At 47.5% G+C, this 23,411-nt stretch overlaps 1 protein-coding gene across 3 annotated transcripts in view; it reads right to left on the minus strand.

Moving 5' to 3' along the window:
- Positions 1-23,411, minus strand: part of LOC144791804 (putative cation-transporting ATPase 13A4) — a 362,855-nt gene that overhangs the window by 163,120 nt on the left and 176,324 nt on the right. For all 3 annotated transcript variants that reach the window (XM_078666578.1, XM_078666579.1, XM_078666580.1), the window contains exons 20-21: positions 13,587-13,750; positions 7,728-7,850 (exon numbers count right to left, since the gene is read on the minus strand). In XM_078666578.1, the coding sequence (XP_078522704.1) occupies positions 7,728-7,850; positions 13,587-13,750 (287 nt within the window). The remainder of the gene's footprint in view (positions 1-7,727; positions 7,851-13,586; positions 13,751-23,411) is intronic.

Below are 23,411 nucleotides of genomic sequence, written 5' to 3' on the forward strand. Positions count from 1 at the left end.
TGCTACACATGGGAATGGACACTACACGGCAGAGCTACCCCAGGTAATGGACATTGCACGGCAGAGCTACACCAGGGAACGGACACTGCACAGCAGAGCTACCTCAGAGAAGGACACTGCACAGCCGACCTACCCCAGGGAACGGACACCGCACAGCAGAGCTACACCAGGGAATGGACACTGCACTGCGGAGCTACACCAGGGAATGGACACTGCAGAACAGAGCTTCCCCAGGGAATGGACACTGCACAGCAGAGCTACACCAGGGAACGGACACTGCACAGCAGAGCTACTTCAGAGAAGGACACTGCACAGCCGACCTACCCCAGGGAACGGACACCGCACAGCAGAGCTACACCAGGGAATGGACACAGCACTGCGGAGCTACACCAGGGAACGGGCACTGCAGAACAGAGCTTCCCCAGGGAACAGACACTTCACAGCAGAGCTACACTAGGGAATGAACACGGCAGAGCTATACATGGGAATGGACACTGCACAGCAGAGCTACCCTTGGGAAAGGACACTGCACGGCAGAGCTACACATGGGAATGGACACTGCACAGCAGAGCTACCCCAGGGAATGGACACTGCAAAGCAGAGCTACCCCAGGGAATGGACACTGCACGGCAGAGCTACACATGGGAATGGACACTGCACGGCAGAGCTACACATGGGAATGGATACTGCACAGCAGAGCTACCCATGGGAATGGACACTGCACGGCAGAGCTACACATGGGAATGGACACTGCACAGCAGAGCTACCCCAGGGAATGGACATTGCACGGCAGAGCTACCAAAGAACTAGCCCTGAGAATGGACATTGCACGGCAGAGCTACACCAGGGAATTGACACTGCACAGCCGAGCTACATCAGGGAATGAACTCTGCACAGCAGAGCTACACCAGGGAATGAACACTGCACAGCAGAGCTACACCAGGGAATGGACACTGCACAGTAGAGCCACCTCAGGGAATTGACACTGCACAGCAGAGCTACACCAGGGAACGGACACTGCACTGTAGAGCTACCCCTGGGAATGGACACTGCACAGCAGAGATACACCAGGGAACGGACACTGCACAGCAGAGCTACACCAGGGAACAGACACTGCACAGTAGAGCTACACCAGGGAATGGACACTGTACAGTAGATCTACACATGGGAATGGACACTGCACAGCAGAGATACACCAGGGAACGGACACTGCACAGCAGAGCTACACCAGAGAAGGACACTGCAGGGCAGAGTTACACATGGAAATGGACACTGCACGGCAGAGCTACCCCTGGGAAAGGACACTGCACAGCAGAGCTACACCAGAGAAGGACACTGCAGGGAAGAGCTACACATGGAAATAGACACTGCACGGCAAAGCCACACATGGGAATGGGCACTGCACGGCAGAGCTACCCCAGGGAATGGACAATGCACGGCAGAGCTACACCAGGGAATGGACACTGCACAGCAGAGCTTCGCCAGGGAATGGACACTGCACAGCAAAGCTACACATGGGAATGGACACTGCAAGGCAGAGCTACACATGGGAATGGATACTGCAGAGCTACCTCAGGGAATGGACACTGCACAGCAGAGCTACCCATGGGAATGGACACTGCACGGCAGAGCTACACATGGGAATGGACACTGCACGGCAGAGCTACACATAGGAATGGACACTGCACAGCAGAGCTATCCCAGGGAATGGACACTGCACGGCAGAGCTACACATGGGAATGGACACTGCAAGGCAGATCTACACATGGGAATGGACACTGCACGGCAGAGCTACACATGGGAATGGACACTGCACGGCAGCGCTACACATGGGAATGGACACTGCACAGCAGAGCTACACATGGGAATGGACACTGCACGGCAGAGCTACACATGGGAATGGACACTGCACGACAGAGCTACACATGGGAATGGCCACTGCACGGCGGCGCTACCCCAGGGAATGGACATTTCATGCCAGAGCTATACCAGGGAAAAGGACACTGCACAGCAGAGCTACCCAAGAGAAGGACACTGCGTGGCAGAGCTACACATGGCAATGGGCACTGCATGGCAGAGCTAACCGAGGGAATGGACATTGCACGGCAGAGCTACCACAGAACTAGCCCTGGGAATGGACACTGCATGGCAGAGCTACCCCAGGGAATGGACATTGCACGCCAGAGCTACCACAGAACTAACCCTGGGAGTGGACATTGCACGTCAGAGCTACACCAGGGAATGGACACTGCACAGCCGAGCTACACCTGGGAATGAACACTGCACAGCAGAGCTACACCAGGGAATGAACAGTGCACAGCAGAGCTACACCATGGAATGAACACTGCACAGCAGAGCTACACATGGGAATGGCCACTGCATGGCAGAGCTACACCAGGGAATGGACATTTCATGGCAGAGCTATACCAGGGAACGGACACTGCACACCAGAGCTACCCAAGAGAAGGACACTGCGCAGCAGAGCTACACATGGGAATGGAGAATGCATGGCAGAGCTACCCCGGGGAATTGACATTGCACGGCAGAGCTACCACAGAACTAGCCCTGGGAATGAACACTGCACAGCAGAGCTACACCAGGGAATGGACACTGCACAGTAGAGCCACCTCGGTGAATTGACACTGCACAGCAGAGCTACACCAGGGAACGGACACTGCATAGTAGAGCTACCACTGGGAATGGACACTGCACAGAAGAGATACACCAGGGAACGGAGACTGCACAGCAGAGCTACACCAGGGAACAGACACTGCACAGTAGAGCTACACCAGGGAATGGACACTGCACAGTAGAGCTACACATGGGAATGGACACTGCACAGTAGAGATACACCAGGGAACGGACATTGCACGGCAGAGCTACACCAGAGAAGGACACTGCAGGGCAGAGCTACACATGGAAATGGACACTGCACAGCAGAGCTCCCCCAGAGAAGGACACTGCAGGGCAGAGCTATACATGGCAATGGACACTGCACGGCAGAGCTACCCCAGGGAAAGGACACTGCACAGCAGAGCTACACCAGAGAAGGACACTGTAGGGCAGAGCTACACATGGAAATAGACACTGCACGGCAAACCCACACATGGGAATGGACATTGCACGGCAGAGCTACACCAGGGAACGGACACTGCACAGCAGAGCTACACTAGGGAACGGACACTGCACAGCAGAGCTAGCTCAGAGAAGGACACTGCACAGCCGACCTACCCCAGGGAACGGACACCGCACAGCAGAGCTACACCAGTGAACGGACATTGCAGAACAGAGCTTACCCAGGGAATGGACACTGCACAGCATAGCTACACCAGGGAACGGACACTGTACAGCAGAACTACCTCAGAGAAGGACACTGCACAGCCGACCTACCCCAGGGAACGGACACCGCACAGCAGAGCTACACCAGGGAATGGACACTGCACTGCGGAGCTACACCAGGGAACGGACACTGCAGAACAGAGCTTCCCCAGGGAACAGACACTGCACTGCAGAGCTACACTAGGGAATGAACACTGCAATGCAGAGCTATACATGGGAATGGACACTGCACGGCAAAGCTACCCATGGGAATGGACACTGCATGGCAGAGCTACACATGGGAATGGACACTGCACAGCAGAGTTACCCCAGGGAATGGACAGTGCAAAGCAGAGCTACCCCAGGGAATGGACACTGCACGGCAGAGCTACACATGGGAATGGACACTGCACGGCAGAGCTAAACATGGGAATGGATACTGCACAGCAGAGCTACCCCAGGGAATGGACACTGCACAGCAGAGCTACCCATGGGAATGGACACTGCACGGCAGAGCTACACATGGGAATGGACACTGCACAGCAGAGCTACCCCAGGGACTGGACATTGCACGGCAGAGCTACCACAGAACTAGCCCTGAGAATGGACATTGCACGGCAGAGCTACACCAGGGAATTGACACTGCACAGCCGAGCTACATCAGGAAATGAACTCTGCACAGCATAGCTACACCAGGGAATGAACACCGCACAGCAGAGCTACACCAGGGAATGAACACTGCACAGCAGAGCTACACCAGGGAACAGACATTACAGAACAAAGATACCCCTGGGAATGGACAGCTGCACGGCAGAGCTACACCAAGGAATGAACACTGCACATCAGAGCTACACCAGGGAATGGACACTGCACAGTAGAGCCACCTCAGGGAATTGACACTGCACAGCAGAACTACACCAGGGAATGAACACTGCAAAGCAGAGCTACACCAGGGAATAGACGCTACAGAGCAAAGATACTCCTGGGAATGGACACTGCACGGCAGAGCTACACCAGGGAATGATCACTGCACAGCAGAGCTACACCAGGGAATGGACACTGCACAGTAGAGCCACCTCGGGGAATTGACACTGCACGGCAGAGCTACACCAGGGAACGGACACTGCACAGTAGAGCTACCACTGGGAATGGACACTGCACAGCAGAGATACACCAGGGAACGGACACTGCACAGCAGAGCTACACCAGGGAACAGACACTGCACAGTAGAGCTACACCAGGGAATGGACACTGCACAGTAGAGCTACACATGGGAATGGACACTGTACAGTAGAGATACACCAGGGAATGGACATTGCACGGCAGAGCTACACCAGAGAAGGACACTGCAGGGCAGAGCTTCACATGGAAATGGACACTGCACAGCAGAGCTCCCCCAGAGAAGGACACTGCAGAGCAAAGCTACACATGGCAATGGACACTGCACGGCAGAGCTACCCCAGGGAAAAGACACTGCACAGCAGAGCTACACCAGAGAAGGACACTGCAGGGCAGAGCTACACATGAAAATAGACACTGCACGGCAAAGCCACACATGGGAATGGACACTGCACGGCAGAGCTACCCCAGGGAATGGACAATGCACGGCAGAGCTACACCAGGGAACTGACACTGCACAGCAGAGCTTCGCCAGGGAATGGACACTGCACAGCAAAGCTACCCCAGAGAAGGACACTGGACGGCAAAGCCACACATAGGAATGGACACTGCACGGCAGAGCTACCCCAGGGAATGGACAATGCATGGCAGAGCTACTCCAGGGAATGGACACTGCACAGCAAAGCTACCCCAGAGAAGGACACTGCACGGCAGTGCTACACATGGGAATGAACACTGCACGGCAGATCTACCCCAGGGAATGGACATTGCACGGCAGAGCTACACCAGGGAACGGACACTGCACAGCAGAGCTACACCAGGGAACGGACACTGCACAGCAGAGCTACCTCAGAGAAGGACACTGCACAGCCGACCTACCCCACGGAACAGACACCGCACAGCAGAGCTACACCAGGGAATGGACACTGCACTGCGGATCTACACCAGGGAACGGACACTGCAGAACAGAGCTTGCCCAGGGAACAGACACTGCACAGCAGAGCTACACTAGGGAATGAACACTGCACGGCAGAGCTATACATGGGAATGGACACTGCACGGCAGAGTTACCCATGGGAATGGACACTGCACGGCAGAGCTACACATGTGATTGGACACTGCACAGCAGAGCTACCCCAGGGAATGGACACTGCAAAGCAGAGCTACCCCATGGAATGGATACTGCACGGCAGAGCTACACATGGGAATGGACACTGCACGGCAGAGCTACACATGGAATGGATACTGCACAGCAGAGCTACCCCAGGGAATGGACACTGCACGGCAGAGCTACACTTGGGAATGGACACTGCACGGCAGAGCTACACATGGTAATGGACACTGCAGGGCAGAGCTACACATGGGAATGGACACTGCACGGCAGAGCTACACATGGGAATGGACACTGCACAGCAGAGCAACCCCAGGGAATGGACACTGCAAAGCAGAGCTACCCCTGGGAATGGACACTGCACGGCAGAGCTACATATTGGAATGGACACTGCACGGCAGAGCTACACATGGGATTAGACACTGCACAGCAGAGCTACCCGAGGGAATGGACACTGCACAGCAGACCTACCCCAGGGAATGGACACTGCACGGCAGAGCTACACATAGGAATGGACACTGCACGGCAGAGCTACACATGGGAATGGCCACTGCACATCAGAGCTACTCCAGGGAATTGACATTTCATGGCAGAGCAATACCAGGGAACGGACACTGCAGAGCAGAGCTACAAATGGGAACGACACTGCGCGGCAGAGCTACCCCAGGGAACTGACATTGCACGGCAGAGCTACCACAGAACTAGCCCTGGGAATGGACACTGCATGGCAGAGCTACCCCAAGGAATGAACATTGCACGGCAGAGCTACCACGGAACTAGCCCTGGGAATGGACATTGCATGGCAGAGCTACACCATGGAATGGACACTGCACAGCCGAGCTACACCAGGGAATGAACACTGCACAGCAGAGCTACACCAGGGAATGAACACTGTACAGCAGAGCTACACCAGGGAATGAACACTGCACAGCCGAGCCCCACCAGAGAATGGCCACTGCACGGCAGAGCTACCCCAGGGAATGGACATTTCATGGCAGAGCTATACCAGGGAACGGACACTGCACAGCAGAGCTACCCAAGAGAAGGACACTGCGCAGCAGAGCTACACAATGGAATGGACAATGCATGGCAGAGCTACCCCAGGGAATGGACACTGCACGGCAGAGCTACCACAGGGAATGGACACTGCATGGCAGAGCTACACCAGGGAATGGACTCTGCACAGCAGATCTGCCCCAGGGAATGTACACTGTGTGGCAGAGCTCCACAGGGAATGTACACTGCGTGGCAGAGCTACACATGGGAACGGACACTGCACAGCAGGGCAACCCCTGGGAATGTACACTAAACAGCAGAGCTACCCCTGGGAATGTACACTGCACAGCAGGGCAACCCCTGGGAATGTACACTGTACGGCAGACCTCCCCAGAGAATGTACACTGCGTGGCAGAGCCACCCAAGGAAGCTGTGCTTTAATTTGTACTTGTAGAGTCGGACACTCAAGTGCTGATGATGATGCTATCTACCTAACCAGACTAAGCTGAGACTATATACACACTAGCCTGTGAACGTGTGGTTGAGGGTCTCTGAGACAAAAGTTCTGAGATTACTTTGGTGCTGAGACTTTTGAGGTTCCTTCCCCCTCCTTTCTGATAGACAACCTGCTCCTCTGCTTCTCCCTCCCTCCTCTTTGATCTTAACTTCAATTTGCACCTTCAGAGTCTCTCTCCTGGAGCTCAAGAATGCAGCTCCTCTGATACCAGACTTACTTTTATCCTCACTGTCGCTTCCATTAGTTATTTCTGGCTAATTTTAGGACACCACCAGGGACTTCTTGCTGCCTTCCTAACCTCCATCCACCCCAACCTTCTGGGCAACTCTCAGCTCACTTGGAACAAAAAAGAAGGAATCTGACGATGAGGACCAGTAGTGGCTCAATGGCTTCTGGCCATCTGTCTGCACTTCCTGCTTGGCTAACGTCATTTCCTCTCTCTTGTTCTCCAGTGAGGCAAAGTGACATCACATTTAAGTGCACAATTCAGTAACAGACCTGAATGATAGTGTCTTCAATAATTCATCTTTTTCACATTTCTAAACAGCAGCATGTTTTCTATTTTTAAAAAGACAGATCTTCACAATGGTTAATGCAAGACCTATTCCAAAAATGATTCTACACCAAAGACACATCACTGTACTTTGCCATATATTCAGCACTTACTTTTGGGAGCATGCTGTAGAAATGCTGCACGATCACCTGATAGGATTTCCCACTCATGGCAAAATAGAATTCACTCGCTGCATGTTTGGGGGTGGGTTTCTGGTCCATCATAAGGAATATGTCCTGTTAACAAAGCAAGAGGTAATTTCAAATAATATATTAATATCAGGTCCAACTATAAATTACCTTCACTCAGGCATTATATAGTCAAGAAGGGTTCTCTCACCTCACTCATGACATCATTCTCTCTCCGAGGTGCTTGTGTGGGAACTGCACATGCCTCAAACACACATCACTGTGATAAAAACAGCGGCACTTGCGTCAATGCAATGACTACGGGTTTATTTAATAAAGCTTGTATCATACAGAGGGCCCACTGCAGAATTCATTCTGCACCTAAATCTGTTTCAATACCATTATTTAGGATTGATCGACAGACTTAGAGGATGTTTATCAAATAGGCGCGCAGTGCAGAAAGCCGCCTTGCTGCGCTACATGACAGGGGAAGGGTGGGATTGCACTGTATCCAACATTATACGGTGCATTACTGTCCCTTTCCCCTGCCTGGTGCCCAATGCGCTGCTGACCCCCAACACAGGCACCCACTAGCGTCATGGTGCAAGGGTGCCTGCATTGTAAGCTGGATGGTTCCGTGCCAGAAGGGGCACCTTCCTGCACAAAAACAACCCTCTGAGGTATTTACCTCTTTCTATGCGTGCTACAGAATATAGCACACTAAGAATTAGGAACCAAGGAAGGGAAATACAGTTATTTCTCCTGGATATGTCTCACCTGGTTAAGAGTAGCAGTTGTTTTGCACATTTACAGGTCCAACACTTATGGCAAATCTGGGAATGCACCAACACCGATGGTTGTTGCATGGGAGCACAGAGGCACCACCCATGGAGTGCCTCCCTGTTGCAGTGGGGGAACATCCTTTACGACGCGGATGTTACCCCACAGTACCGCTACAACGCGTATTTTAGAATGCAAGTCATAACCACGTCTTGCGCTGGAGGGCGCTAAAGGACAAGGAATAGTAGATTTACTATTCCAACACCTTCCCTACTGTACGTAGGCTGGTGTTGGAATAGTTAATTAAACTATTCCTAAGTACGCACGCCTACAGCGCAAGTCGTGGTAACGACTTGCGTTGTAAAATACGCGTTGTAACGGTACGCGTAGTAATACCACGCGTCGTAACAACGTACATCCGTTGCAGAGTAATGCAATACAATGATTTGCACTGTGTTGTGTTTCTCCAGATTTATCAAGCCACTTAGGGCCACACAAGGTTGCCTTGCGTAGCTTGATGAATCAAACTTAGTTTTGAGTGCAAGAGTGAGACAACTGCTTGACAATTATGGCCCTGAATGTGGTAAATTACTGGGGGGCCGATTCACAGAACTAACTTAAGACAAAATCCTAAACTTACTACTTTTGGTATTCACAGAAGTTAGGATTTTGTCTTAAGTTTGTCTTAAGATAGACTTAAGTTAGGATTTTGTCTTAAGTCTGTCTTAAGTCTGTATACATTCGTTATCGGGTGGCCTGATTTACAGTTCCATGACTAGGCCCAGAATCCTTTTTCTAAAATAAGATCGGAATTGTTTTATTGTGCTCTAAAGACTGCATATATAGGCACTCAGATTGAATGTATACTAAAACAGTCCTCAGACCCTCTTTTGTAACTGTTGTGCAGCCGCTGTGTTTAATTTACAAAGCTGTTCCTGTTTTGCCAAACGCCTCCTGTCTTGTCGGGAGTGCAGCATACAGAAACGGATCTGAGGACTGACTCAAAGTACAATCCTTGTGAATGTCTTTTTACACATTTCGTGAAGCATCGAAAAACAATTCTCAGATCCTGTTTCGGGAGTGGAATGTGGGCTTTGCCCTGAGGGCATAAATAACTACCACCTGATGACAAATGTAGGTGGGACCAGATCTTGTGTGGACACAATGAGGGCCAGTGGGTGACGTGTCCAGATATCCGGCATGGGGAGCACATGATCACTACATGTGTAGTGTAGGCTGTGTCCTGATTGGCTGAGTGTTCCTAACTTCATATGACTTCTCAATTTATGGCGGTTTGGGAATACTCACCCCCTATGGCTGTGTGTGTTTTATTGGGGCGAGTCTCCCAGGAGCACTGTGGAGTCGCTGACGATCAGTGGGACTAATCTGAGTTTTTCCTGTTCACACATTTGTCCTGCTGGTTACGTGCCACCCCAGCTGTGATCTGTCCATCAGTAGCCTCAGGCCTAGGGCACAGGGCAAGCCCTAAGTTGGCAGGGTATGCCCAGACGTGGTTCCCTTGCTCACTTTGCCACTGGATTCAAGATAGCCTGGCTGATGAGGATTATGAATCCGAAACCGGTCCCAGGATGCTTGTTTCCGGTCCAGGGAAGACATGGCTTGGCAGTTCGAGCTGGACTGTTGCCATGAGGCACAGGGTCAGACTGATTTGCATATAGCCATGTCTGAACTGGGGTGGCGGAGTGAGCTAAAGAATGGAGATGGATTAAACCCAGATCAGTTGAATGGGGGTGAGTGTTGGATTTGCTCAAACGCTCCGTCCATCATCCCCTTTTGCATCACAGGGCATGCCTCACCATGTATGTTTTACTCTGGGTTTATGGAGAGGTCATATCGGGGGATTTCGATGACAGTGATCCCATTTAGTTTTTATACATACACGAATCATTGTGTACATCAACATCAATATTAAAACTCCTGCTGTCAGTAGTTCAGTGACCACAGTTATATTCTGAGTAGCCTGGTATTTGCCTTGCCCTGTCACCTTGCTAAGTGTGCCGACAATTTTTTTTTCTATTCTAATTACAGAAGAGTGCTAAACAGGTGCCCAAATGTGCAAGACTACACTGACTTTTCCAGTGTGAATGGATCAGAGTGATGGTTATGTCAAATTAAACTGACATATTTGAGGCTTCAGCAACACAACATGGGACTAAATCTTATGTGGAGCTAAAAAATGCGGCGGTAAGCAAAAGATATTGTGGAGGAAACGGAATCCTATTGTTCTACCCACTGGATCTGCTCTGCTATTTCTCAGAATGCAGAGCATGGCTATGATAAGGTCCTTATGGTAACATCTCTGAGATAGTCTACTTTTTGGCCACTGTACATCAATATGTGGTTGACCATTAATCCATCGAGGTGGCTGTTTACTCACAGAAAGCTTTAGTTCTTCCCACTCCTACTTGGCTTTATAACTTAAACTGTCTACATCAGCAGCTAAGAGCTTGAAAATAAGAGTAGAACATTGGAATGTTGAGAGCTCCATTGAAGACAATGGAGTGGCTCCGGGATTACAATATAGCCTTATAGCCCGCCGTAGAGGGCTATACCGGCTATTAAAGGCCCTCTCCAGCGTTAAAGGCCCTGAGCCGAAGGCTAGGGCCTTTAACAAGGGAGAGGGACTTTATTAGCGTTATAGCCCATCTACGAAGGGCTATAAGGCTATTAGAACATTCTGCCACTAGAGGGCAGAATGTTCTAACAAAAAAAACAAAGCCTTTTGGGAGCGTGAGGGGACTGGAATCCCCTCAGGCTCCCTGAAGCCTTTGTTCACAGCCAGAGCTGTGAACAAAGACACATTGGAATGTTGGAGCTCCGGGATAATACCAGCCATTATAAGCCCGGAGCACTCCATTGAATTCAATGGAGCTCCCAACATTCCAATGTTCTAATATTGGTATAGGCTTGGAGCTCCAGCTTTCCAATGTTTGTCTTCAAGCTTCTCCCTTTTTATTTTAGAACATTCTCAGTAGGTGGAATGTTCTAATAGCATATAGCTCTTGTGCCTCGGCCATACTGGTCATTAAAGGCCCTCTCCCTCGGTATAAGCTTTGCATGTGATGTGGGCCTATAAGCGGGGTTCAGGGCCTTTAACAACCGGTATAGATCTCGGCAGCAGGCTATAAGGTTAAATTGTTACATGATAGAAAACTTAATTATATCTCTTTCCAAGGGCACAGTTATGAGCGTCAATTCACAAATCATGAATTTACAGGTTTACTCTAGTAAAAACATAGGGCCCGATTCACAGAACTAACTTAAGACAAAATCCTAAACTTACTACTTTGGTATTCACAGAAATTAGGATTGTGTTTTAAGACAGACTTAAGACAGATTTAAGACAGACTTAAGACAGAATTAAGACAGACTTAAGTTAGGATTCTGCCTTAAGTCCGTCTGTTTTCAAACAAACTTAAGACAAACTTAAGACAAAATCCTAACTTCTGTGAATACCAAAAGTAGTAAGTTTAGGATTTTGTCTTAAGTTAGTTCTGTGAATCGGGCCCATTGACTCAGACATAACATTAAAAAAGTATGACATAAGTTTAGGTGTGAATGGACCATCTCAGAGGACATAGAAGTGAGAGTTCCAAGGGCAGGAACACCTTTTAAAGTTGGGTAAATCACAATCCCAGTTGGACTATTCGGCTGTTATTATTAAATATTCAAAAATGTAAAATATTGTAAAGCGTTTGCGCTACATTCTCTCATGGTAAATGTAAACCATATACATGTACATGTGTAAATAGTAAAAAAATGCAGGAAACATGGAATTCACCAAATAATTCTGAAGCTATTTGTGGAAACTGTTACTGTTAATGGCTCCTAAATTGAGTGGTAAAAGCCTTGATTAATTTCATGGTAGTCATAAACTTTATCCAAATGTCCCCAGAAAGCTAGGTGAGTACCTTTCAAACTACTGCTGGTAAATATATTAAGCTTCTATACCTGGTGAAAATAAATGAAAGCATTCACCCTCACTCAATCCAATGGGAATTTCATAATGTGTTATAAATGTGTTTGTTCTAAATTTATCTCATATTAGGAACCTTGATAGCCACCCTGGGATCCGCACAATTCCGACTTTGATATTTGTAAATGAATTAGTAATTTCAAAGAATGAAAAAATACAGCAATACCATCAATTGCCAAATCTGGTGAAATGAGAATGGACTTTGAAATGGGAAAATGCTGCTAAATTTGAGTGCAGAATTTCCAATTCCTGCAATAACGCTACATGTCTTGGGGACCTTTTAAGAATGCTTGTAATTCTGCTGTTTTCTGGCATTTTAGCTTTCCTGATATCCCCATTCTCTTTAATGCCTGATTATGTGTATAGAAATAAAACAAACTACAAATTGATCACCTACAAATATATTGAGGGGGTCAGAAACTACTCAACATGTAGCAACTGAGAGGAAGGTGGTTGGAAAGATATATCTTACTGGGGGAGAGCCCCAAAGAATATTATTAATGGAAACTAGTCTTTCTACATACTCCTGCCCCACACAATATACCCTTGTTTTACTGAGACATGTAGATAAACGCTCATGTGTTTTTCTTAAATCCCTAAAAGACCCTTATTTTGAGGCAAACATGCAAGATGGACTTTTAAGGGCAGTCCAGTTGGACCCTACACTATATGTCAAGAAGTGGAGAAAATGGTAGCCAGGTAGGTAGTCATGAAAACTGTCTTGGCGTGGTCTTCTACAGAAAGTATCATAGGAAAAAGCAATGTAGGCAATGCCTACTAACTCAAAAGGCTAATTGGCACAGAGGATTCAAACAGGTTTTGTGGTTCTACTCAGACTAGAATGAATGCTGCCTCAGGCCAAGAAGAAGCTTTGTGGATGCCTCCTAAATCCCAGTGTTGGTAGGTATGGGTACATGAACATTTGGTTAAAATAATCCTTTCTTTTCAATTGTGAACTCTGTTTCTTTCAATCTTGCATATGTTAACATATCCGGTATACAAAAGACTATAAGCAGTTAACTTATGAATGATGCAAATAGCAAACCAAAGCATGAGGAGACATTTACCTTGGTCAGGTGGCCATTGCAACCATCATCCTTTTGGGACTGAAAGGTGAGGGAGGCGGGAGTGGACCCTTCTGGCCCATTGGCTTCCACCAGGATCGCCGTGCTTCTTTCCGAGACCATCCCAGAGTGTTTGGCAACAGTAAGAGCCGTCTGGAGATTGTCACCTGTGAAGGAAGAGAAGATGGATGTTTTAAGTTTGAAAGCTTTGATTCCATCAAGATGACTTCAGGTATGTCACACTTTTGTTATCAATGTAGAAAATTAGCACCTCCGCCTTGCACAGTTTTCTCATCGGTAATTTCATTACAAATGTTGCAGTGATGTTATCATAGATGTCATACAGCTAGATGCATCAAACAAAAATCCGCTCGCAAAGGGGCAGACTCTCGGAATCTGCCCCTTTGCGACCGGTATTTTTGCATTTGGGATGCATCATCCCAAATGCAAAAATCGCAAATTGAGAAATTGCTAAATTGTGATTATTTGCATTTAAGGAATCTCAAACTGAGATCCCTTAAATGAAATGCATGAAAGTTTTAAAAATGGCGTTTGGACTAATAGGGCACGCAAGTTACCATGAAGTACAACTTCATGGTAATTTGCAAAAACTTTGAAAAATGCACTAAAGTGCATTTTTCAAAGTTTCATGTTGCGCACACACATGCCCTAAGGGCATGTGTGTGCGCAACATATGTGCACAGATCAATTTCAGGGGTGCAGCAGGGTGTCCTTTGGACACCCCTGCACCCTTGAAATCGCAATCTCAATTTGCGAATCGCTAAGTGCGATTCGCAAATTGAGATTGTCTTCCCATTCATTCCTATGGGCCTCTAGGCCCATAGGAATGAATGGAGAGGTATTCCTTAATTAGGACTCGCAATTTGCGAGTCGCAATTAAGGAATTCTAAGAAATCGCTATTTTTTTAGTGATTTCTTGATGCATTCCATTTTGCTATTCCTTAATAGCGAATCGGTATTTTTCGCTATTAAGGAATCGCAAAATGGGTTGTTGATTCACCTGGGGGATAGAATATGTCATGAGCGATGTAACATGTGGGGTAATTTGCAGTGCATGGAAGGGCGCGGTGTATAGTTACCTTAGGACATGAGTTATAGTTACTTGAGATAACTATAACTGGTGAATTTGAGTGGATTTGCACATTTAAAAAGACATGTTTTAAGTGACATTTCACCTAACTATAACATCACTTTAATCTTAATTTTTTTCTCTGAATTTGTAAGGGATTTTTTTTTACATAAAGTAATATTGTATTACCATACATGAAGCCAACCCTTTTTGCCAAAGACCACGCGTAAAGGGGTTTGGCCACATGTCCTGGCCTCTGAGCAAACAAGTTGTGTAGTCTTAAACTAGAACAACGTCCCCAGTTTGCACTCCTGGATAGTGTAGTAGTGTGATTTCTTCAAATAATTAATACTCATCCAGTCATCAGTATTTTGTAATGAAAGTCTTCATTCATTTAATTTGGAGTATTCATTTTCATTGTGTTGGACTATCACACGTTAATAATAAATTATCTATGCATTTATTAGGAATCCCAATGCATTTCGGGACAAGCCCTTCTTCAGGTAAAAGTGTCCTTTAGTCGGAAGGGTGTTCGTCGCAAATACACGTCTTCCCTGGCCTCTGAGCAGACAACTCTACACTACCCTTGGCCTTCTGCAACACTAAAATAAGAAAGTGAGTCTATTGGTATTTACTAGACGTGAGCATATCAATATATTTCACGCATATCTCTCATCTTTAAAAAAAAATAATAATAATAATTTTAATCAAATGTATTTTTAAATAATTAACAAAATGCAATGTGTATTAATATTGATTACTAAAATCTTTTTTTAATTAAGTTCTATCAGAAAAAACATGTCTGTGACGCTTTCTTTTTACATTGTATTTATTATTACATTTGGTGGGTGACAAGTGTGAAAGTAAATAGACAAAGACATCGATTGTTTTAAACATCTTTCAGCCCACACAAATGCAATCATAAAAACATTCACAAAAAGGCCTCTGTCTGTTTCATATTCCTTCAGACCGCATAAAATGCAGCCGTAGAACCAGCCTCCTGCAAATGCTGCGCTCCCAGATGAAGAACAAAAGCTCCAGCCTGGGAACTGTTAAAAAATATAGTATGTTTTTCTGGTGTCATGGATTAAATGACCCAGGAACTATTTGTTTCTTTTTCTAATGTTGCTGAGGGCACTGCACAACTCCCTGCAACACCCTATAACAATACAAAATGTTGGTGGTGCCTCTGTCACCCAAAACAAAAGTTAATAGGCATCGCTGGTCATAATGGACCTCTCCTTGAAGGAAAAGTGGATAATATTTTTCACTTTTGCCTTTGTTTGTATTTTTCTGGGTGTTCAGGTACCACTAGGGCACTCAGGGCACCAGTTGCCCAGCCAGTCCCTTAAGGTGGGACTGCTCAGATGCTCCGTCCATCTCCTCCTCCTTTTGTACCGCTTTGTTCGCCATAAGTGTGGCAGGTTATGCTCAGACGTGAGTCCCTTGCTCACTTAGCCACTGGATTCAAGCAAGCCGGGCTGAAGACGGCTGTAATGCCAGAAACCGGTCCTCGGAAGCTTGAATCCGGTCCAGGGACGCATGGCTTGGCAGTTTGGGCTGGACTGTTCCCATGAGGCACAGGGTCAGACTGATTTGCATATGGCCATGTCTGAACTGGGGTGGCAGAGTGGGCTAAAGAATGGTGATGGATTAAACCCAGATCTTTTGACTGGGTGTGAGTGTTTGATTGGTTCAGATGCTCCGTCCATCACCACCCCCTTTTGTACTGCCCAGGAGCCAGCATTTGTTTTTTATTTAAAAAGAGCCCAGTGCCCACTCGGGGCAGCTCAAACCATTATTTTTCTTGGAGGCCATAGGGGGAGCCCGAGGGTGTCCCGGTCCTGCCTGCTCACTCCTCCTGCCGAAACAGTGCATTACAAGGGTGTAAGTCATAGTTAGCTCAGGTAACTATAACTGCTGAATTTCTATGGTTTTTTATGAATGTAATCTGAGCCGAAATATGACATCCTTTGTTTTTTCGGTGAATTTCTACAGTTTTTTTTAATCAAATTTCCTAACATTAAAGTCCCTGAAACGTTTTGTTTTTTAAGTGAATTTCTAAGGTTTTTACATTTTGTTTTGTAACTATAACCCGTAACCTGTGAGGTTGAGTGTGTAAGTTAGTGCATGAGTGTCTCAGTGGGTGTGTGAGTGAGTGTGTATCTTAATGTATGTGTGAGTGGGTGTGTAAGTGTCGGAATGAGACCGGGAGTGGCTACATAAGTGTCTCACTGGGTGTGTGAGTGGGTGCGTGAGTGTTTGAGTTTGTATTTGAGTGGGTGCATAAGTGTCTGAGTGGGTGCATGAGTGTCCAAGTGTCTGAGTGTGTCTAAGAGTGGGTGTGAGAGTGCCTCAGTGGGATTGCGAGTGCCTCTATGTGTGTGTGAGTCAGGCTGCAAATGAGTGCATGAGTGTATGAGTGGTTAGTGAGTCTCTGAGGGGGTGTCTTAGTGGGTGCATATGTGTCAGAGCGAGTGTCTCAGTGGGTCTGTGAGTAGGTGTGAAAGTGTCTCAGTGGGTTTGCGAGTGCCTCCATGAATATGTGTCAGTCTGTGAGTGAGTGCATGAATGTCTGAGTGAGCCTGTGAGTGGGTGCATGAGTGTCTCAGTGGGTCTATGAGTGGTGCATGAGTCTGTGAATGGTTGTGTGAGTGAGTGCATGCATTTTCCAGTGGGTCTCTGAGTGAGTGAATGAGTCTCTGAGGGGGTGTCTTCGTGGGTGCATATGTGTCAGAGCGAGTGTCTCAGTGGGTCTGTGAGTAGGTGTGAAAGTGTCTCAGTGGGTTTGCGAGTGCCTCCATAAATATGTGTCAGTCTGTGAGTGAGTGCATGAATGTCTGAGTGAGCCTGTTAGTGGTTACGTGAGTGTCTACGTGGGTCTGTGAGTGGGTGCATGAGTGTCTCAGTGGGTCTATGAGTGGTGCATGAGTCTGTGAATGGTTGTGTGAGTGAGTGCATGCATTTTCCAGTGGGTCTCTGAGTGAGTGCATGAGTCTCTGAGGGGGTGTCTTAGTGGGTGCATATGTGTCAGAGCGAGTGTCTCAGTGGGTCTGTGAGTAGGTGTGAAAGTGTCTCAGTGGGTTTGCGAGTGCCTCCATGAATATGTGTCAGTCTGTGAGTGAGTGCATGAATGTCTGAGTGAGCCTGTGAGTGGGTGCATGAGTGTCTCAGTGGGTCTATGAGTGGTGCATGAGTCTGTGAATGGTTGTGTGAGTGAGTGCATGCATTTTCCAGTGGGTCTCTGAGTGAGTGCATGAGTCTCTGAGGGGGTGTCTTAGTGGGTGCATATGTGTCAGAGCGAGTGTCTCAGTGGGTCTGTGAGTAGGTGTGAAAGTGTCTCAGTGGGTTTGCGAGTGCCTCCATGAATATGTGTCAGTCTGTGAGTGAGTGCATGAATGTCTGAGTGAGCCTGTTAGTGGTTACGTGAGTGTCTACGTGGGTCTGTGAGTGGGTGCATGAGTGTCTCAGTGGGTCTATGAGTGGTGCATGAGTCTGTGAATGGTTGTGTGAGTGAGTGCATGTATTTTCCAGTGGGTCTCTGTGAGTGCATGAGACTCTGAGTGGGTCTGAGTGTCTCATAAGACTGTGATTGGGTGAATGAGTACCTAAGTGGGTTTGAGATTATCTGAGTATGTCTGTAAGTAGGTGCATGTGTGTCTGAGTTGGTCTATGACTGTGTGAGAGTTTCTGAGTAGGTCTGTGAGTGGGTGTTTGAGTGGGTCTGTAAGTGGTTGTGTGTGTGTCTGAGTGGGTCTATGAGTGGGAGTATCAGTGTCTGAATAAGTATGTTAGTGGGTGTGTGAGTGCCTGAGTATATGAGTGTGTGTGTGTAAGTATCTGTGTGGGTGTGTCAGTAGATGTGTGAGTGACTGGCTCACAAAGGAACTGCACCTGCCCCTTTATGCAACAAGAGTCCTCTGTTTTTATGCAAAATGTCTACCTAAGTGGAACACTTTCTACTGGTTAAATACTAAGTGCCATCTCCTTGGATAAATGTCCAGTATGTATTCTAATTTACAGATGTGTAATGGAGCAGTAGGAAATATCACCAGTGTGCATTTTGGCAATGTGATTGTTCCTGGTATGTCTTGATCCAGAATGTTGTCATAACATGAATCTTCTTATAGAGAAGACAATGAGAGTATATAGAAGTAAATCTCCACCAAACAACTTCTTAACTTTATGAAACAAGTGCTTCTTTGTGGAGTGCTGTGGCTCACTGGTTAGAGGCGGCAGACCCGGGAGCAGAAGTCGGCCCGGGACCAGGGTTCAATCCCCGACCGCGCAGGGTCGTGGACCAGGGTCAGCGGACTCGATAATTCTCTCGCCTCAGCGCCTACTCTAACCAGGGATCACACTCGGCAACTCTGGGCATTAGCTTGCCTCGTTTCCACAACGGCCCCCCACAAACGCTGGGGATGCCTGGTTTCACCTTGGAGATACCCAGAAAGGGAACATCTTACAGGGAAACCCAGGACGGGTTCCCCAGCGGTCTATAGCGCCAGGACGCCTCCGAGTAGCAGTGCGCTTTTCAAGACACACACATTTATATTTACATTTGTTTGGTGCAGATGTTCTAAAATTCCTCAGCATCAAGAAAGGCTCACCAAAATCGACATGAAACATGCTGGGCGGCCAATTGTTAAGCTGTTAATCATTCTGGCAAAAGGCAGGAAGACCTTTTCATATAAGCAAGGTGGGCAGGGCCAAATGGTGATGCTTCCAAAATATTTAAACATTTGAATACTCTTAGATATCTAAAGGAGAACCATGGATTCTGCTCCCACCGGCTAAGGAGAAGAAAGGACCCACTCATCCCAGTCATTGCAGATTGTGCTCTAATACATCAATGAGGCATTCACTTTCATAAGCATTTCAGATCGCCTTTCAATATGGAATTGCCGACAAAGCACACTCACCTTGCCTTCGCCAAGCCCATGAGTTAGTATCATTAGTTCTTTACAGAAGTGGATCTTCAGCTGAGGCACCTACTATGTTTATAATTGTAAGCACTTCTCGGAAACCCCATCCCCCTGGGCCCAGCCAAAGCTTAATAGGGAAGGGGGGGACATTTGTGCATGTTGGGGACCACAGGGGGAGCCTCAGGATCCCTGCGGTTCTAGCCCCTCCCGGGTCCTGAGGGAGCCGACATTGCTCCTGAACGCAGGGAGCTGCTGGCAATGCAGATCCTTGCATGCAACAGTAATTATTTCATCTCATTTCTTGCCCCTATGTCTGTGGGCAGGGAAAGAGAAAAGAAATCCACTTTCAGCTACACAATTTTGACAGCTCACACTTGCTGGGATTTGAGTGTTTGCTTTTGCTTGGCGGGAACTATCACAACTCCCACCCGGCAAATGCAAACTGCTATCTCCCAAGGGTGGGTACCTCAGGAGATAGCTGGAGCTGGCCCTGGGGCGAGTTGTGGGCCCCAGGGACAATATTGGATCCAGGAGAGGGGCCACACAGGCCCACTTCTTTCTCTTTCAGGGGCTGCCCTGTGGAAGGTGGTGGTCCCAGGGCTGTATATATGGCCTGGGAGGGGGGCCGTGAAGCCATCCCCCCTGTTATTAAAATGTTTTTGCCTTGGGGAGGTGATGGTCCCCAGTGCCCAGTGTGCCCATGCACCCACCCAGCATGTTATTCAATATTGCCCCGGGTAGGTGGTGGTCACCTGGGCATATCAACGCTCCAGGAAGAGGGCCCATGCGGCCCCCCTCTATTTAAAAAAAATAACCACAGGGAGGTGGCGGTAGCCCCGGGGCTTCCTTCAGCCCAATGTAGGGGGGTCCCCGCAGACCCCTCCAATATTTAAATAAATCCCCGGGGAAGTGGTTGTCCCCAGGGCTAAAAATAATCCTGGGCGAAGGAGAACCCGTGTGCTTCCCCCTTATTTTTTAATAAATTAATCTGCCCCCTGGACCTGGCCCACTTGGGGGCAATAATATAAACAAGTGAGATATTGCACCAAAATTGTATTAAAATAGTGCTTTTTTGCCCTGGCAAATCGCAAGATGGCTTCCAACACTTCCTGGTTAAAGTGTGGACAGAAAATACCAGCATGGGGACTGTCTGTTCCTCGGAGGATCTGCGTCCCTAGATATCAAATCAGGTTTTATGTCAATAATTCTAAAACTACTGAATGGATTTGTACCAAATAGCAAAAAGCATGTTTTCTGGACCAAAAGCCACCTTTTCTACGAAATCTGTTGTAATCCTGTCTGGCAGTTCAGGCTGTAGTCATGTTCAAGATTTCTATGGAAATTAATACAGTAGAATGTATACCTTGCGGTCATAACAGCAGGGCCGATTGTCTTTCGAGACTTCTCATTGAGGATTCTCGTGAGTATGAGTGGGAATCTGAGACTGATGAATGTTTTATGGTGCATACTGGTGATATCAGCATTTGCAAGAGTGATGAGGAGTGCATAAGTTATACGATGGGTTGAGTCGCGTTGGCCCATAGAGAAAAGATTATCTCATGGTTAGCAAGCGTTTTGGAAAGTGTCAGATGAATTATCAGTTGAATGTGGTAAATTGATATGGGGAGGTAAACTTATCCCACCCTTGTGTTTTCATCCGTGGATTATTGAACTTGGGCATTCAGGCCATTTGGAATCAGCCGTGACCAAGAGAAAAGTGAGGGAGGACTGTTGGTGGCCAAAGATGGACAGTGAGGTTGAGGAATTTGTAAAAAGATGCTCTGAATGTGTTGTTAGTGGCAAAGTCTTTAGGATTGATGGCGTGACTGAATCTGTTGCTCTGTGTCCCAGTAGACCATGGTAATGTGTAGGAATGGATTTTTGGGGACCATATCACTTGAGGTATTTCATTGTCGTGATAGATTATTTATCAAGGTGGGTAGAAGCGAAGCCTGTTCGCGAACCAACAACTAAATGTGTAATTGAATTTTGTCAAGAAGTATTTGCAAGAGAAGGAATTTCTGGTGAAGTTTTAACTGATCATGGACTTTAGTTTACCTCCATTGAGATGATGGCATTTTCGGACAAATGTGCAATCAAGCATGTCATTTCATCGTCATGTCATCCTTCAAGCAACTTTCCCATTGTGGGGCCAACATTTTACAATATGGGATGGGGGGGCCACTCAAACCCCTCCCAGAACCTCAAGAGGCACTAGGGAGCCCACCCATGTGGCTAAAATAATTTAAAATGGAAAGGGGGCCACGCGGCTTACGTCTCTGAGCCATTAAAGACCCTGGGGGGGGGCACTTCTTGGGCCTATTACTTTAAGGGAGGTGGGCTGGGAGGGCCCAGGGACCCAGTTCCCCAGGGCTGGTACACAAGCTATGTCCCAGGGAGCCCGCCCCCTGGGACAGAGCAGTTTCCCTACCAAATACCTGTATTTGTTCTCACTTGGCGGGAGCATTTTCAAAACTTCCCGCAAAGTGGGAGCACACACAAGGCTGCCCCCATCGGGGAGAGTTTTGAAAATGCCCCTGCTCACTGGAGCAAACTTTTTCTATGTTTCCCTGACCACCCTGAGGTACTGATTCACAAAGGTAAAGTGTGACCACAAGTCTAAGTTTACGACTTTCAGTATTCACAAAGGTATGTTACGAGTAGTATCTTTACGTCAGCAGTCAGGGCAGAATCTTTACCCAAAGTGTGGAGATTCCCCTCCACACCTGGAGTATACTCTGCGGAGAGCGCTGCATTGCGCTGTGTCAAATATTGATAAATCAAGCCTAGGAAGTTCCTACCACTAGATGGGGACCATTGTATTTTTTCCTATTCGCAGCAGACATAGTTTGATTGGGAGTCACAGAAATTAAAAATGGTCATGTAGACTCTCCCTTGAGGAGAAAGGGACTTCCCATGCTCTGCACTAAGGTGGGAAACTTGACATTTCGATAAAGAGCCTGTTGAAGACTAGAGAACCACAGAATTACTGATCGGAGCATCCACCAATCTTTGCACAAATTCCTGCATCTGCCAATTGCAACATGAGGCAAAACATTTTAAAAACTGCTCTTTTAAAAGTTTTTAATGGCCTGCAGAAATTAAAAAACAGAATTGATATTACATGAAACCAGAATGGGAACCTTCTTTTTTATCCCTAAATTTCTTATTACAATCTAGTTGTTTCATCACTGTTCACATCTAATAAAAAAATTATGTAGCCGCTCAACTGTAATAACATTATTACAGTTGAGTTGTGACACTGCAATTACTGCAGCCAGCGGGCATTGTGACTGGCAGACTAGGGAGCAGAATTCAAACTGCCGTCTAAAGAGTGAAAACAAGAGCTAGGGGCCTGATTATGATTGCGGTGAGACCGCCACTGTCAGACCGTTGGTGGCGGTCCCAGCGCCATCGGACCATGAAAGACCGCCTGCCACATTAGAATGGTGGGTGGATGGTCGGGGGCAGAAAGACCGTCCAACACTAATTGAGCCCACTGGGTGGTCTGTAATGTCTGCAATGCTGTAGGGATTACAATATCAGCTTCCGACAGCCGTTTCGTGGCAGTTAACCCGCCATGAAACAGTTGGCGGAAAATGACTTTGGGGGTCCCTAGCAGGCCCCTCTTCTGCCCTGGGCCTCCGGTATGTTATGATATGTATAGTGCCCCCTCTACATAGCCCCATACCATGAGGCAGGCACCGCATGGTGCCTGCCCCATAGTGCAGGGACATGCAGAATGTGTTTTTTTTTGCATGGCGGCATGAGCTTCAGCCCGCAGCACACGCCGCAATACAAAAGACACACATT

This window comes from Lissotriton helveticus, chromosome 11 (genome assembly GCF_964261635.1).
Source record: "Lissotriton helveticus chromosome 11, aLisHel1.1, whole genome shotgun sequence".
Lineage (NCBI taxonomy): Eukaryota > Metazoa > Chordata > Amphibia > Caudata > Salamandridae > Lissotriton > Lissotriton helveticus.